Raw genomic sequence first — 15,628 nt, 5'->3', positions numbered from 1 at the left:
TCTTTACTTAATCTTGGCCATGCTACTTGTGTTTATATAAGGTTGAATTTCTCTCACTCTAAGTTCTGGAAGACTTTTCTAGTCTCATGAAATCATTTGGATGGATTTTCATCTGTCTTGGACTCTAGCTGTTTAGGCAAAATCTATGCATTTGATTTTAAACTCCAATGAGGCCTTTGAGGAGCACTTCCAAGAAAGCACCGTGGTGATGGGCTGCAGAGCTCAGACTGGTGAGCACGCTCTAAAATCATTTCTCCTTTCCTGAAGCACACTGGTGAAGTGCTCTCCACTTAATTAAGAAGCAAGGAACCATCCTCAGAGCGTATTAAGTGACTGTAACTGGAGAGGGTGCAAGGAAAAAAGAACTAATAAAAATAAGGGCCAGAAGTCCCCAGAGCCCTCGTCTTCATAAGGCAGCTCACTGAAAATGTCAAATATCGGAAACAGCTGAAAACCTTGAAATTGCTGCAGATGACATTTTCCAAACTGCCTCTTGCATCAATTCTTTTATGCAATAGGTCTTTACCTGGCTTGTGGCTTACACATGTAATCCTAGCACTCTAAGGCTCAGGAGTTCAATATCATCCATCCATCAATACATATGTATGTAAAAATGTATATATATATATATGTATGTATATATACCTTTATATATATAAAGGCAATCTCACTTTATTATATAGCATATATAACAGATTATCTTTCACTAGAATAGGTTAGTTCTACCAAAGAATTGAGCAGAAAGGTCAAAGGCTTTCTGTGACCTTTCTCTCTTGTTCTAGTTTCATTTTTATTGCTGTAATGAAATATAGCGACCAAAGGCCACCCAGGGCCTGAAAAGTTCAGTCTAGCTCACAGTTGCAGGTTGTAGTTTACCACGGAGAAGAAATCTGGTAGCAGGGGCTTGAAGCAGCTAGTTGCGCCACATCTGCAGTCAAGAGAGGAGAGAAACAAATGCTTGTACAAGCCAGCACTCAGCTCATGTGGTCGACTCCACACAGCCCAGGAGCCAAACTGAGAACGGCACAACCCACGGTGGATTCAGTCTTCCCACCCCAATTAGCATGAGTAATTGAACAGAAGTACTGGAGAAATGAACCCCATTTCCATCCCTTAGGAGGGACCCAACCTACATCTGGGCCCTCCGGTCGTGGAGCCTTTCTGTCCTTCTACACAGAGGCCTGGCACTGTGCCGTCAGTCCCCAGCCCTGCCTCACTGCACCTAAGATTTATGGGTCTTCGCAGTTGTGTGGCTAATGTTTCTCCTGTAACTCCATGTTTCCCCTGTAACTCAAAGGTGTGTGAAACCCATTAACTAACTACTGCAATGTTAGCTGAAGGATCATGTTAATCCATCTATTTTGCAAACATATTAAATGCTCAGTGCTGAGGAATACCTAGTTCTTTTTATGCATGCTTATATGTGTAATGTGTGTTCATAAGCGTGTGTATGCATGTTTGTGGGGGGGGAGGTAAGCATGCATATGTGTATTCATGTGGAGGACAGAGGTTGACACCAAGTGTTTTTCTTGACCAGTTTCCACTTAACATTTTGAGGCAGGGTCTCTCCTTTGAACCCAGAGCTCACAGGTTTGATAGTCTATTAGCTAGTTTGCTCAGGGGATCATTTGTTTCTGCCTTCTAAGTACCCAGCATTCACATGGGTGCTGGGAATCTGATCTCAGATTCTAAAGTTTACTTGGCTTCCCCACTGAGCTATCTCTACAGCTCCTATTTCATCTATACCTATATATCTTTAGAATATTTAAAAAATAAAATGCATAATGGAGAAAAAGTATTTTTTTTCTTGTATAAAACCCCCTGATATACATTTTCTGAATTAAAAAAAAAAACACAAAAGACTTACTCCAATAAAAGTAAATGTTACTTTTCTCAAAAAATTTAATTGCAGAATTATTTACAGGTGAATATTGGCAATACAGACATCAAATGAAAGAGGTGTTATCATAGAAGATCCTGGACAACAATGTTTCTATAGTCACCTAAAAGTGAAAAAAAGAAAAACTCACAGAAGAAAGAAAACTTAAAAAAGCAATCTTTTAAAAATGATTTAAATTATTAATGAGAAGGAAGAAACTGTTTTGGCAACAAGAAATACATCAGATAGGATACTGCATGCTAGGAAGTCAGAGTTATCAAAAGAACCCAAAAAAGCGTGAGTAAGAGAAGTTCATAAAATAGTTTAGTTCTGGTGACTGTAACTGTACAGGTTTGAATATTTGGCACTCTGTCGATCCTTGTCGTGGGTATTATATTATATGTATATTTATTTATTTATATATATATTTATATACTTTTAACCTTTAACTAAATTGCTAGTCTCCTGCTCTAGCATTCCTTGAATCCTATAGGAGGCATTAAACTCAGTCCTTAGGCCACGCCTGGGTATTTTGGCACATAGTATGGAGGGTGGGTAGAGGGTTGTGTCTCTACAGTAGGGTACCTGGCCAGAGGTTAAGTGGCTTATTGTTGGGAAATAAGTAGCCCGGTTCTCGCTGCTCATTAGGGGAAACCTTCCTGAATGCAGCAAACCAACTGAAAACGGAGGGAGGGTGACAATTCTTGTGGAGCCCTTTGAAGGTGACCAAGTTTCTGAGATGGCTGGAGTTGGGTGGTAGTGGGGGACTAGGGGATATGGACGAGTGACTTCCTAAGGTCCCACAGTCGACCTTGGCTTCCATCCTCGAGCCTGCAGACGCGCATTCAAGCCCCTCCGTGGAGACCACTGCTCAAAACAGAAACACACACTGGAATCCTGCCACAACTTCCTCTGCGACAACATTTCTGCTTGCACCTGCACGTGGGAAGTCTTGGAGCCCAAGTCTTTCAAATTCAGAAAAAGCACCAATGATTAAGAGTCTCCTAAGATCTAAGAAAATTGGGAGGTAAACTACTGTTCCCTTGGTTTGTGTGTATACAAAATCTTTTAAAAAGTAGCAGTTTTGTAGGTAATTAATGCGTCTTCTGAAAAGGAGTCAACTGCCGGATGTTGAGACAGAAACAAGCTAATTTTTTTTCTTTTTTTTTTAAACATTGGATCAAAACGCCAGAGTTAGGACAAAAACTCATAACATGGTGGTGTTTTTCCGTGTGGTGAGAATGGAAAGGCTTCTTCTCAGAGTGTCTGTGTGCTCATCTCTGCAGTGGGCAGGGGAATGACAGCAAAGCCTGGAACCCGGGATGGAGTGACTGTGCTGAGTCCATTCTGGTGCTCTTCACACACACGTCCCTCTGTTTTCCAGGTAGTACTGTTCTTTCATCACTTTAACATACAGATAACATCCGTTCAGTTCATCCAGGAGGGAGCTGAGCTGACAGGATGGTAAAGACATCGCCCAATTCTTGTTGGTGTTGCGGATTCTTGATTGTGGTAGAAGTATAAAAACTGAAGTCCCAGCCAGCAGGAAAAAGCAGTCCCTCCCTGGCTATTATGTTCTATTTCTGTGCCCCCCACTCCCCGCATTCTTGTTTTTAACCTCCTGCCTAGGCAAAACAGGACCCCAAAGTAAATGTCCCTTCTTGTGCCCTCACTGGCTCGGCCAGCGTTCTGCATAGAATGGGGCCACAATACACATTCACCATGAAGCTCCAAGCTTAAAGATGCTAGAGGCCATCTGTCACTGATCCTTACACTGTGTCTGCCTGGGAGAGAGGTGGGGAGGGACAGTAATGCTAACAGCACATTATGGAAGAAAAAACAGGGACCCAAGTGAAGACATGTTCTAGCTGTTGCACGCATAAGTTCTGGAGGTTTGGCTGAGCCCCGGGACTCTTGGCACCTTCTCTGTGACATCTCAAACTTTTGGCGCCATCCTATGGAGAAGGCATCTAGCCTGACAGGGGCGTTCACTGCCTTCAGTGTGCTGCACCTTCCCACTCTCCACAGGAAGCACGTGGAACACGAGGGCCCAGGGACAACGTCCACTAATGTGCTGTGTTCATGGCAGGCAGTGTCAGGACATGAGGCAGTGCAAAGGGCCCTGCTCACCAAGGGAGCTGAGGCCACTGCCGCTCAGAGGACGTTATATTCTTGATCTTTGAAGCCTGTGGTTTCCCAGCTTTAGAACCCCCCGGGGTTGGATCCAAACCTACTTAGAAGAATAAGCAACGAGTGGGTAGAAATAAGAAACTCCCCAGAACTTCCAGTGAATGTAGTTTGAAAATGATAAAAACATCGGTAACCATGAAGGTAGTGATATGCAAGAACAGGAAGATAGCCAAGGCTGGTGAAAAAATGGCTGGGCGACACATGTATGTGAAAGCATGTGACCTGGGAAAGCACGCCTGTGCTCTGTGCTTCAAGTCTGCAGTTGGTGGGCTGAGCTTGGGCTTAGGTGTCTTCTCAAGACCATTATTACTCCAGACTGCCAGTTTCCTTCAAGATACATGCCCTAGGGGGATTGCTGCCACCTCTCCAACACCAGAGGGAGTTCCTCTGTCCTCAGCAGGCACAGTCTTGCTAACCGGTCAGCCTGAGTCTCCCTGACACATGGCTTGTCAGCTTCTGTCAATGTGGATATCCTGGAGCTGTGGTCAGAGGGCCCTGAGCAAGGTAACTGACACCGCTGGTCGGTGGGGGAAGGGAAAGCAGCTGAAGCCCGCCTGACCTGTGTGCCCCTGGAAGTGTGACCAGCTTCCAGCTGTGTGGACAGACACAGGAAGGCTGGCTGAAACCTGATTATCCCACAACAACTGCAAAGGCCAGTATGCGTCACTCTTTCATTCCAGCCCACATCTGCTGGCAAAAATCACGGACCAAGGCTGAGTGTGATGGTGCACATCTGTAATCCCAGCACCCAGAAGAAAGAGGTGGGACAATTGTAAAACTGAGGCCAGCCTGTACTATCCACAGTGAGACTTTGTCTTTAAAAAATGTTTGGCCCAAACCAGACTGCTGTTTCTAAGGCAGGGAGTTCTATGATTGCTACAGGCACTTGGGCCATGTGCCCATGATATTACCATATTTCCAGAGAAATCTCATCCTGGGGTCCTGGGTTTGGGGTGTGTAGTGAACACACAGAGGCAGCAAATTGAAGTTAGGGTGGTAGAAACAGTACTTGCTCAATATGCTAACCAAAGGCAGAAAGCAAGATGGGGTGAACTGGGACAGTCACCCCAAGAAGAAGGAGCCATCGTATGAGCTGCGTACCTTTTGTGTTATTCTACTCAGAACTTGGGCATTTCCATAAAGGCGGTTGGAAGACCGCCTCTATTTTGCAGCTTATTGTTTTGTGTAAGTTTTTGAGGCAGTCTTAGATATAATTTGTATTTTTTCTAAGTATTTGCTTCCCATTGAATAGTTGAAGTCTTACAGTGTGGTTTAAAGTTAAAAATGTGGGCATTTCCTTTTCAATGACAAGGTGATTTCTGGGCATAAAACAAGTTGGCTCCTTTCTACATCATACTAGATTGGGTGATAAAGACGTGGGAACAATAAATTCTGGTGACAACCATCTTCACAACAGGAACAAGTAGAGATGCCCAGAAAAGTGCAGGGAAGAGAATCTTGTTTCTCAGCCACTTTCCTCCCCCTGGTCCTGCTCTCCAGCTGCACTTGCTTCCTCACTGCTCTCACAGCTCGGCACAGCAAGGTCCACATTGACCCGATGTTGAGAGGAAGGGATTCTGAACTGATGATGCTCAAGTCTCTCCAGTGCTTGGTGGCATCTCTGGGAACACAGGTGTGCTGTTATAGATAACAGCGCCATGCCATGGCCACGTCCTTGTGTCAGTTTTTTGAAGGAGAACTCCACACCACGAACCTCCTGAGAGCGACTGAAATAACGGAGCTAGCGGGAACAGCACGCACACATGACCGATGCTGTTTGCCTCTGCTTGGATGATGCAGTGTAAACATGGCTTATCTTCTTGTTCCACAACAGAGTGTCACCTGCATGAGAACTGAAGCTATTGCACTTGCAAGGGGGACACGAACAGCTGACACTCCATTAGAGCTAGCAGCAGGCATCTGTTCGGCCATTAAATAATACTCTTTGGAACCTAGTGAACCAGATAGGGACACATTTTTCACTGTGCAACTCAGGGAAGGAAGATTTGCTCAGCAAGGGGGCGTTTAGGCCAAGACTATGGGCAATACTGGATGAAAAAATGAATATGGATGACATAAGTAATCAGAATCTAGTGGATACTTTGTTCAAGTTGGGTCTATAGAATTTGGGGTTTGAGACAAAAAAAATGATTGTCTAATGTTACAATTTGCTTCGGTGTATGTTGTATACATTTGAGGAAATGATAGAAAAGTCTGCCAGGTGTCCTCATGGGTTTGGGCAGCAGGGACATTTGCTTTCTGCATTTCCTTCAGCTATGGGATGGACGGTTAGTTCTGCTTACCTCTGGTTACTTCTAAATGGCAATTATAGGATACATTGCTTCAAAAGTCTGAAATACCAGTGCTTACAACATACTTTTTTTTTTTTTTAACACAGTGGCATTGAGTACAGGAGTAAGCATCATTATATTGTACACTATTCAGGATTTACATTATTTATTTAGATAGAAAATGATTTGAACACTCTGGGGAAACAGGGTTTAGTGATAGAAGAATATTTTGGGGGTTATTATTTTTTTTGCATCTTTTAAAGGGTATACATTCGTATGATTTTTGCTTCCCAATATATTTTAAGGCTGTTTGGTAAAATATATACCAGATACAAGGCTCAATTTATAGGGTTTTGCTATTATAGGGAATTCTTAACTACTCAGCTTTTTAAAAAAGTAAAACTTTGAGGCTTGACATGCTGTATCATCAACCGTGCCCCCCATGCGTAGTGGAATGTAGAGGATGAGGAAGAGGCCAGAGGCGTCTTAGCAACGCCAGAGCAGCAAGGCTGCCTCGCCGGGTACCCGCATGGTGACCGGAGATGTAGCCAGGCTGCAGAGGGGGCCCCGGGGACGGTTTAAAGTGCGAGTCACAGGGAGAACACAAAGTGCTACAGAGCTGTGGAAGGCTTTCTGCCTATGGCTAAGCACGAGTGCTCCTTAAAGCAGTGAGAGGGACGACCTGGGATGGGTGGGAGCCTGCGCTTGCAGAACACAGAACTCTGAGATCGGGGCCAAGGGAATCTGCTCATTCTCCGTGGCATCTGAACTTCCATGCAGAGGTCGGGTTACAAAAAGACCTTAGTGTGTAAATATCATTTACACAAAGCCTGTTCATCAGAGCCAATCTTTTCCCTCTCGGCACCCTCTGAGTCATGAGCACTGATTACCTTTCTTAAAATCTATAGTTGGAAATCACCATGCGTGATCTCTCACTCTCTCTCTTTCTCTCCTTATCTAACACAGGCAAGAAACATATTCTTAACTTCAGCAGTACTGCATAGGACAAAAGAATTCTGGAAAAATACAAGTATAAACTAACTTTTCTTCTTTACCATTTTAACTGATATACTTACCACTCACATTCATATTTCTTACATGGTTTACAACATCACAATTGTCATCTTAAACAAGCAAACTCCTTTAAAGGTACCCTGGGAAGTCAAGTGATAGCAGTTTGAGAACGTATGTAACATATATAAAAAGTACATGTAGCTTGAGCAGTGAAGTTTAAACAAAAATCTCTGTGTAGTGGTTTAAGTTACCAAGGGATAAAAATACTATGACCATTTCTTAGTTTTTTTTTTTGTTTTTTTTTTTTTTTTCCTCTTTGTATTCTCTGGGCTCCTGCCAGTCCTTTCCATGGGTCCCTCTCTTAGAGGAATGTTCAGTTAGCTTTGAATGTGAACATTCCATGCTAGATTTTTTGGGGAGGGGGTGGGGGGACATCCAGCCTTGTCATTTCCTTTTGGAGAACCACATGGTGGGGACGTTGGAGTGACCCCTTTCTGTCATCACGAATGTCAACCAAGGAACTGAGCGCTTCCTGGGGCGGCAGGACTGGTGAGGACAGCAGGGACAAGGGGCAGCTCGCTGGGGAGAGTAGCTCGGGTGATGGGGAACAGGTCTGGCTGTCTTTCCTGCCTTTCGAGTTGTAGCACCTTCCACTTGGATGTCTAATGCCTCTCAAGAGTGGGGAGATGCACCCGTTTGTAGTGACCTCTGGTTATCACACAATTTATAAAAATAGAAATAACAAAGAGAAAGCGAGGGTCCATCTCAAGAGGTCACTGGGCGGCCCTCTGCCAACAGGGAGGTAAGTCGGGGCTCACCAAGCCTGCTCCTCAGAGCCGACGTCCTTCAGAGTCAATCTTGCCATGAGCTCAGCGAACTAGGAATCCGAGGTTCACTGTCTACAGTGCGGAGAACACGGCAAGGGTGAATCCGGTGGAGGGTGAGAGAGAAGCTACCAGGTAGGCAATAAACTGTACAAGCATTTTGTGAAAAAGAACGAAGCCAGGCGCGCGCGGCCACCTCTGGTCCTCAGAGCCGTGTCTGGGCCTCGGGGATGTAGATCTCGATGCTATCTGCCCTCTCCGTTGCGGAGTTCTGACGGAAGGAGGCGGCTCTCTTGGCTGCCATGAGCCTGCGCCGGGCTTCCTGGCGCTGTCTGTCTGGCAGGTCCAGGGACTTTTCCCTCGTGATGGGGAATTTCCCCTTGGGGGGCTTCTTTGGTATTGGAGGGGGGATCTTCCTTTCTTCCTGAAAAGTATCACAAATCAGAGGCGGTCAGGGAAGGTCATGGGGAGGTCACGGAAGGTAAGTGGTAGAAAATCTGAAGACCAGTCAAGGGAGGAAGTCTGGGGAGAGGGAGGGGCTCAAGGGGAACATCCGGAGAGAGGGGTCATAGGGTGGTTATGGGGAGAGTGGAACGAGGTTGGTGGAGAGGTGAGGTTGGTGGTGACAAGGTGAGGCGAGGCGGTATTGGAGAGTCACAAGGTCAGAGGGAGGTGGAGGGAAGGTCATTAGAGGTCAAGGAAACTGACAGGGAGGTCAGAGGAGCCCCAAAGACTGAGTCCTAGAACCCTGCTTCATCCAAGTTCCCCTTGACTTTCTGCCCCTGGAGACACTGATAATTTTACTCCCACCGCTGCTCATCTGTAAGATGCTTCATCTTACAGCATTCACCTTTCTAAATTTCTAATTTTCAGCGCAGGCTGAGGAGTTTGGGGCAGTGTCTAGGAAGAAGAGAACAAAGTGCATCTCAGCACCACTGCCCCCAGCTCTGGCATCCACTGCCCCCAGCTCTGGCATCCACTGCCCCCAGCTCTGGCATCCACTGCCCCCAGCTCTGGCATCCACTGCCCCCAGCTCTGGCATGCTGAAATTCTCCCTCAGCCCCTCTCTTTCCAAAGCATCCTACTACCCAAGTATTAGCAAAGATCTTGAAGGGTCATGGACGTGGTCATCTGATATTTGTGTGGCAGGAAGCATGCTCATGAAACCATCTTGTGTGGACAGGTGCCCCAGGGATCCCTCAGCTAAAGGCTCAATCATGAGCCTAAACCCACACTGACTTTACTGGAAGCACATATATAATTTCATATATACACACATAAGTATTTCCCTCAGCTTCGGTTCTCAAACGATTCACATCAAAAAATTTATGCTTCCCCAGAGAGATAACTTGGACAAATTGGAAATACATACAGTGCAGAAGCTTTGCCAACTGTTTCGTGAAGGGCCTGTACCATTAGGATAGTGTTCCCGAAGGCAAATCTGGACCTACCCCAGATATTGGGAGATGCTCTGCTAAGCAGAGAGCTCTCAAGTGAGTCTCCACATGTGTGTTTGGTACAGGAAGCAGGGCAGTGTGCGCCCATGCCCACAGTGGTCCCTGATGTTGGAAAAGGGGAGATGCTGTCTTGGTATCTGACATTTGGACCAGAAGCTATGACTCACCCCTGACTTCCTAGTGTGCCTCTTAAACTACTTAGAAATGCAGCAGCCACACGAAGCACGCAGCTGTTCCTCCTCTTTCAGTTGCTCTGTGAGAAACATGAGTGAGCCCCTTTACTCTCTCCCAGGGGCTTCAGAGCCTACAGGCTGCAGCAGAGGGACAAGGGAGATAAGAACCTTTCAATGCTCAGAACCTTGTCTCCAGAGGTCCCTAGAAGGGACAGGCTTTTCCTTATGGTGTGAGCTTGCTGCGCTGCACTAGGGTGAGTACCCTGAGCAAGAAGACCTTTCACAAGAGGCTTGGTCCATGTGGGCTTCTTCCTGCTCTCAGTCCCATAGGAATATAGACTTCAGGCAGCTGCCAGGATGTGTGCTGCATGCCTGCATTCATCATCCCATTCGCGTGCTGTCTTCTTTCGTCAAAATCACAGGTAGTGTGGGCTCGCCGCCTGTTATCTGCTAAGAGGAGTTTGTTCACTGTCCCTGGGGACACCTGAGGCTATTGGTTTTAAACCTCACTAGCCACCAGCCAGCACTGTCTTTAGGAAGTCCACATGACGAATGCCCTCACCGGCTTTCATTCTAACCACATAGCTATTCATTCTCGTCTACACCTATAACGGTACTTCCCCAAACTTTTTACTAATCCATTTTCACTGTGACTTTATTTTATTTCATTTTGAGACGAGCCTCCCTATTTATTCCAGACTGGCCTTAAACTTAAGTCTCTGCTCTGGCTTTTCAAACTTTGGGAATCCAGGCATATGCTGCCACATCTAACTGGAACCAATTAGTGAGCGCGCGCGTGTGTGTGTGTGTGTGTGTGTGTTCACACGCCACAGTACATTTGTGGGGGTCAGAGGACAATCTGCAGAGTTAGACCTCCCACCATGTAGACACCTGGACCAGTCTCAGAGCTTTAGGCTGGGTGGCAAACATTGTCACCCCTGGACCAGCTCACTGGCCCCTCCTGCTGTATAACTCAATTTAATGGACTGTATCTGTCTAGAAAATTCAGACCATGATTACTTCTCTGGGGAGCTTCTAAGTCGGTGTTCATATTGCTGAGTCGGACTGTCTTCCAGTGCTCTCCTGAGATGACATCATCACAGAGCCCAGAGCCAACATTCAGATCTAATGCAAATTTTCAGCCTATTTAAGGATGAAGCTCCACAGGATGGGCACACCCTCAGACTGATCCAAAAAGGCTTAAATTCTGTCTTGTCCTTAGCTCCCTACATGTACCAGGAAGGAATATTTGAATAGAAGATTGTCATCTTAGCCAGACCTCAGATCTTACCTGTGGGAGATCATCTAAATACAGTCCAAACAGAAGTTGGATGAAAATGAGTCAGGATTTATTCCTGGAGGAAACTAGATTATAGATGCAGCGATCTTTATTGGTATCTCTGAGATATCTGTGTACTGCAGACAGGACTGCAGTCCTGTCCACTTATATATGGGTTTGCAACACACACACACACACACACACACACACACACACGAAATTTGATCCTGTATCAATAACTAAAGGAGGAGAAATTAGCTACCACCTGGCACTAGAGCAGACATCAGAAGCCCACAAGTATGATGCTCATACTGCCAGGCCACATGACTTCATACCTTTCTTTCGGGTGACTCTATTATCTTCCAGTCATTGAGCTTCAGCTGGTGCAGCTCATCAAATTTCATGCTGACATCCTCCACGGACAGCTGTAGCATATCCCAGTAGCCAGCTAGGTCCTGTGATGTTGGTCTTGGCATGGCGCTGGGGTCCTGCGGACACACAGGCGAATTACAGGGGCTGCTCTGTCTTATGTCTGCTGCTCAAGAAATCAGACCAGGAGGAGCTCCACGCATTTGAAATGAGGCAGGAGACCCTATGTGACCCCATAAAAGTCAATCTTAGCTCAGGTATGTGCCAATAGCTTAAACATATGTAGCACACCCACTCAGCATTTCAGCTTGAAAACCCCAGAATGTAGCTCGGTCGTAGAGTACTTGCTTATCATGTAAAACTCCCTGGGTTCCATCCTTCTAATAGTTTTCAGCTCATGGAAGCAGGAGAACCCTGTGTCTTAAGCAGAGGGGACAGGCCAGTGGTATTGCAGCCATTTCTTTCACTGTGCTTATTTTGATGGGTCCTGGCTCTCTGGTCCTGAGGATCAAGTGTGACTTCAGAAGGTGATGTGAACTTAGTTTCCTCCCAATTAGAGTAAAGTCAGTCTCTTGAAGGAACACAGGCTTCAAGAAACCCCCCCCCCCGCTGAACTTAGCCTGCCCTAGGGGCGCCTTTTCGCCATGCACAGGCAGCTCCTGGGCTTGTCCTCAGGAATAAGGATGCACCTTATTTCTGCACAGCGTATGGTCCAACTGGTTCCTACTCTGACAGCTGAGTGCCAGTTCTGTGTGTCGTTCCCTTGACTCAGTGTGCGGTTGCCTCGTCCGTTAGCCCTTTGTCTGAATGTGCCTAAACCGTCCAGCTTCCATCAGTAGTTCGAGTTGAACATTGTTTCATGCACAATTTCTTTAGCCTGAGTTGAGGCTCACATGGAAACTATACCTGTTAGGCACCATTGCATTTTCGAAGGCAGCCAAATAATAGCCTGTGCCACCAGGGAGGGTCACAGGGTAAAAGGTGAACTCACATAATGAATGTCATTTCCTCCTAAGTGGGATCCAGAGCTGGGCTCTGCTGTTTGAGCCTGTTCTTATATTCAACCACTAGAGGGAGACATCTATCCATACATCCGTCCCTGCTGACCGCTGCTTCTGGCGCTGAAAGCTTCCTTCTAAGAGACCTGGCTTTCTGTGGTCTTCTGTTTGAGTGCGTGGGGAGGGATAGCTACACTATGGCTGCATCACAAATTGCCCACAGCTGGAGGTGTCTGTGTGTGTCTGACTGTCCTTAGAGTCATTTCTTAGACTTTAAAGACTGGCAAACTACCCACAATGTCTACCACTAGCAGAGTCCCCGGCGATCACGAACAGCTATGAGAAAAAAAAAAAAAAAAAAAAAAAAAAAACAACATGCTGCTGTTTTCTGCCCGTGTCTCCCTATACCATTCCCCAACAAGGGTCTCAGAGATCCCAAAGAGGAGCCAAGAGGAAAGAGAATAGCCAGCCCGGTGTTTTTGAGCTTTAAAGCACTGGTGTCAGGGTAGTTCATTTCAAAGTGAAGACAGCTGCATCTGGTGCACAAGGGTGAGCATTTCCCAGACTCAGGGTAAGCTGTGTCCTGGTGCAGCATGATCTGTTCTGAGGCCTCAGAGGCTCCCCGGCTGCCCTGACTACAGCTACCCAGCACGTAGCGTTCCTGATGGTCACACCAATCTTACAAAGGTATATGCCGGGGAAGGCAGTGCCACACGTAATAGCCAAACATTTATCCAGCTTCATCTTCCAAGGTGGCAAACCTTCCAGATCGCCCTTTAGATGCCGACAGAGCTTCCCGCCGAAGGAACCGTACTGTAACGCTGAACCTCCTGATGAACCTTAATGGGCTGACAGGAAAATGCTAGAGAAAACACGGCCCGTGACGACCTGCGGCTCCCGGGGAGGGAGGTGCGCCTGAACATGTGCAGAACATGCTGGGCGTACGCAGCAAAACATGCTGCAGGTTCCGTGTCTCCACAGAAACACGGTTGGAACGCCTGCTGCCTTTGCCGTGACAAGCCCAGCAGAGGCTTTCGCCTTTACGGAAAACGTTTGGTATTAAGTGTCTGGATTGTAAAACTGCCTATAAATAGCTATGGACACCATCCAACTGTTTCTCATGGAATCATATGAGTATTTTGGTCAGATAAGAACCAAGGAGTGTGTGTGTGTGTGTGTGTGCAATAAATGGGTACATGCATATGTTGATAAATGAAGATTAGTATGCATGAATATACATGCAGGTATATAAATATACATACATATACATATATACATACATAAACATATATAAATAGACATAGATATAGAGTGGGTTTCTCCTCTCTTTGCCAGGACGGCCCAGGATCAATGCCAACTGCATTCCTAAATGTAGCTCAAGACATATTCATTTCTGTCCTGACTATAAGAAGAGCAAAGGCCAAATGACTTCTAAGATCTCTTCTTAGTCTTAAGAAGTCTTCTTAGACACATGAATATGTCTTTGCTTGATAGCCCCATAGATGATTTTCTTTACCTGTGACCTTGGCCATCACAGCTACTCATTCCCCACCTCCTCTTCTGAGGTTCGCTCCTCCAGTGATGGAGGTATAGTCAGACCCCCCTTCCCCTTCTGCATGCCCCACTTAGCCCCTCCCCCAGCTTCTAGCTGGAACCTGGGCCTAAGGTGTGAGGTGCTAGGGCCTTCCTGTAGGTAACTAGGGCCAAGTCTGTGAGTCACGGGTAGAATGCAGATCCCTACGACGGCATGTTGGTCCTTGGAGCTACGTGTGTGGGTCTCCAGAGCTGAAGTGTAGGTCCTAGGGCAAGATGTGTGGGCTTCTGAGCCTTGGGTGTGTTTCCAGGGTCAAGGGTATAGTGCCCCAAGGTGGGGCGTATGTCCCTAAGGTTGAGGTATGGCTCATCAGGGATAATTTGTGGGTCTCCAGAGCCAGGGCTGGGCTATGTTCTTCCTCACCCCTGTTTTCCTGTAGAGGGCACTTCAACCAGTGAGGACTGTGGTGGTCTAAATGAGAATATCCCCCATCGGCTCAGATGTTTGAAGTGTTTGAACTTGGTCTAACTGTTTGGATGAGGGTTAGGAGGTGTGGTCCTGTTAGCAGAGGGGTGTTACTGGGGCTTGGCCATGAGGTTTCAAAAGCCCACCCCATTGCCATTCCTGGCTAGCCCTTTCTCCTCCTGGGGGTTGTGTCCCTGTTTGTAAGCTCTCAGCTACTGCTCCAGTGTCATGGCTGCCCACTTGCTGCCATGCTGCACACCACAGTGATCATGAGCTTACCCCCGAAACTGTGAACCCCTAACAAACTCTCCCCTTTATAAGTAGTCTCAGTCATGGTGTTCTGTCACAGCAACTGGACAGTAGCAAGGGGTCTATGAGAAAGCATTCCAAACCCACCTCAGCACTTACGGGATGGGGCTGCAAGGCTACTCACCATGTTCTGCTGACAAAGCCAATAAAACTGCTGGAACTTCTGGGACATGAGCAGTTGAGCACTTCCCACAGCACTCCTGATCTTCCCTAGAACTGTGAGACACAGGAAAAGTTAGGACCTTGTCAGTTGTAACAAAAGCCAGAACACCCTGTGTCCAGTGAGCTGGGACCAGCGCTGCCATTCTGGCTTTTTTGCTGGCATTGAACCTTAGTGTGGACCATGCTGAACACATCCATCAGCTGAAGTTGCCATTCCTTTCCAGCTCATGAGGACACACAAAGACAACCAAATGCCATGAGGGTGTTGTCACTCCTACCATGTACTGGAGATGAGTTAGCTCAGCAGGATGTGGGACACTATAGGATTTCCTTCTTTTGCGTCTCAAGTTTATTTAGCTTTGATGCTCAGGTGAGTCCCTGTTGAGCAGCCATGGACAGAAGACCCCAGTGACTAATACTCCAATGGTAACTCCTCAGTTTTGAGAAATGCACATTGGTATCTGCCATCTCATTGGATTCAATTAAATACTCCAGTGAACTGCGGGTAGCTATCTCTGGCAATTGCATGAGCTGTGTCTCAGACATGGAGGAGCTACAGAGAAGGCAGCCACAAAGGAAGGCCATGGCATGCCTCAGCATCAGGAAAAGGGTCATGAACCACACAGTAGGTCAGACTCACTGGCTTATCATGTCCCTTTGTGGGGTCAATGCTATCTGAGTAAG

At 46.6% G+C, this 15,628-nt stretch overlaps 1 protein-coding gene across 5 annotated transcripts in view; it reads right to left on the bottom strand.

Moving 5' to 3' along the window:
* Positions 1–1,869: 1,869 nt before the first annotated feature.
* The window catches only part of Dlgap2 (DLG associated protein 2), a 715,977-nt gene continuing 702,218 nt past the window's right edge, over positions 1,870–15,628 (bottom strand). For all 5 annotated transcript variants that reach the window (XM_060381432.1, XM_060381433.1, XM_060381435.1 and 2 more), the window contains 3 exons: positions 14,907–14,998; positions 11,443–11,595; positions 1,870–8,622 (listed from right to left, as the gene is read on the bottom strand). In XM_060381432.1, coding sequence (XP_060237415.1) covers positions 8,404–8,622; positions 11,443–11,595; positions 14,907–14,998 — 464 coding nt within the window. In that variant the 3' untranslated portion in view covers positions 1,870–8,403. The remainder of the gene's footprint in view (positions 8,623–11,442; positions 11,596–14,906; positions 14,999–15,628) is intronic.

The sequence above is a fragment of the Meriones unguiculatus genome, chromosome 4 (genome assembly GCF_030254825.1).
Source record: "Meriones unguiculatus strain TT.TT164.6M chromosome 4, Bangor_MerUng_6.1, whole genome shotgun sequence".
Lineage (NCBI taxonomy): Eukaryota > Metazoa > Chordata > Mammalia > Rodentia > Muridae > Meriones > Meriones unguiculatus.
This window is presented reverse-complemented; position numbering and strand designations above follow the sequence as displayed.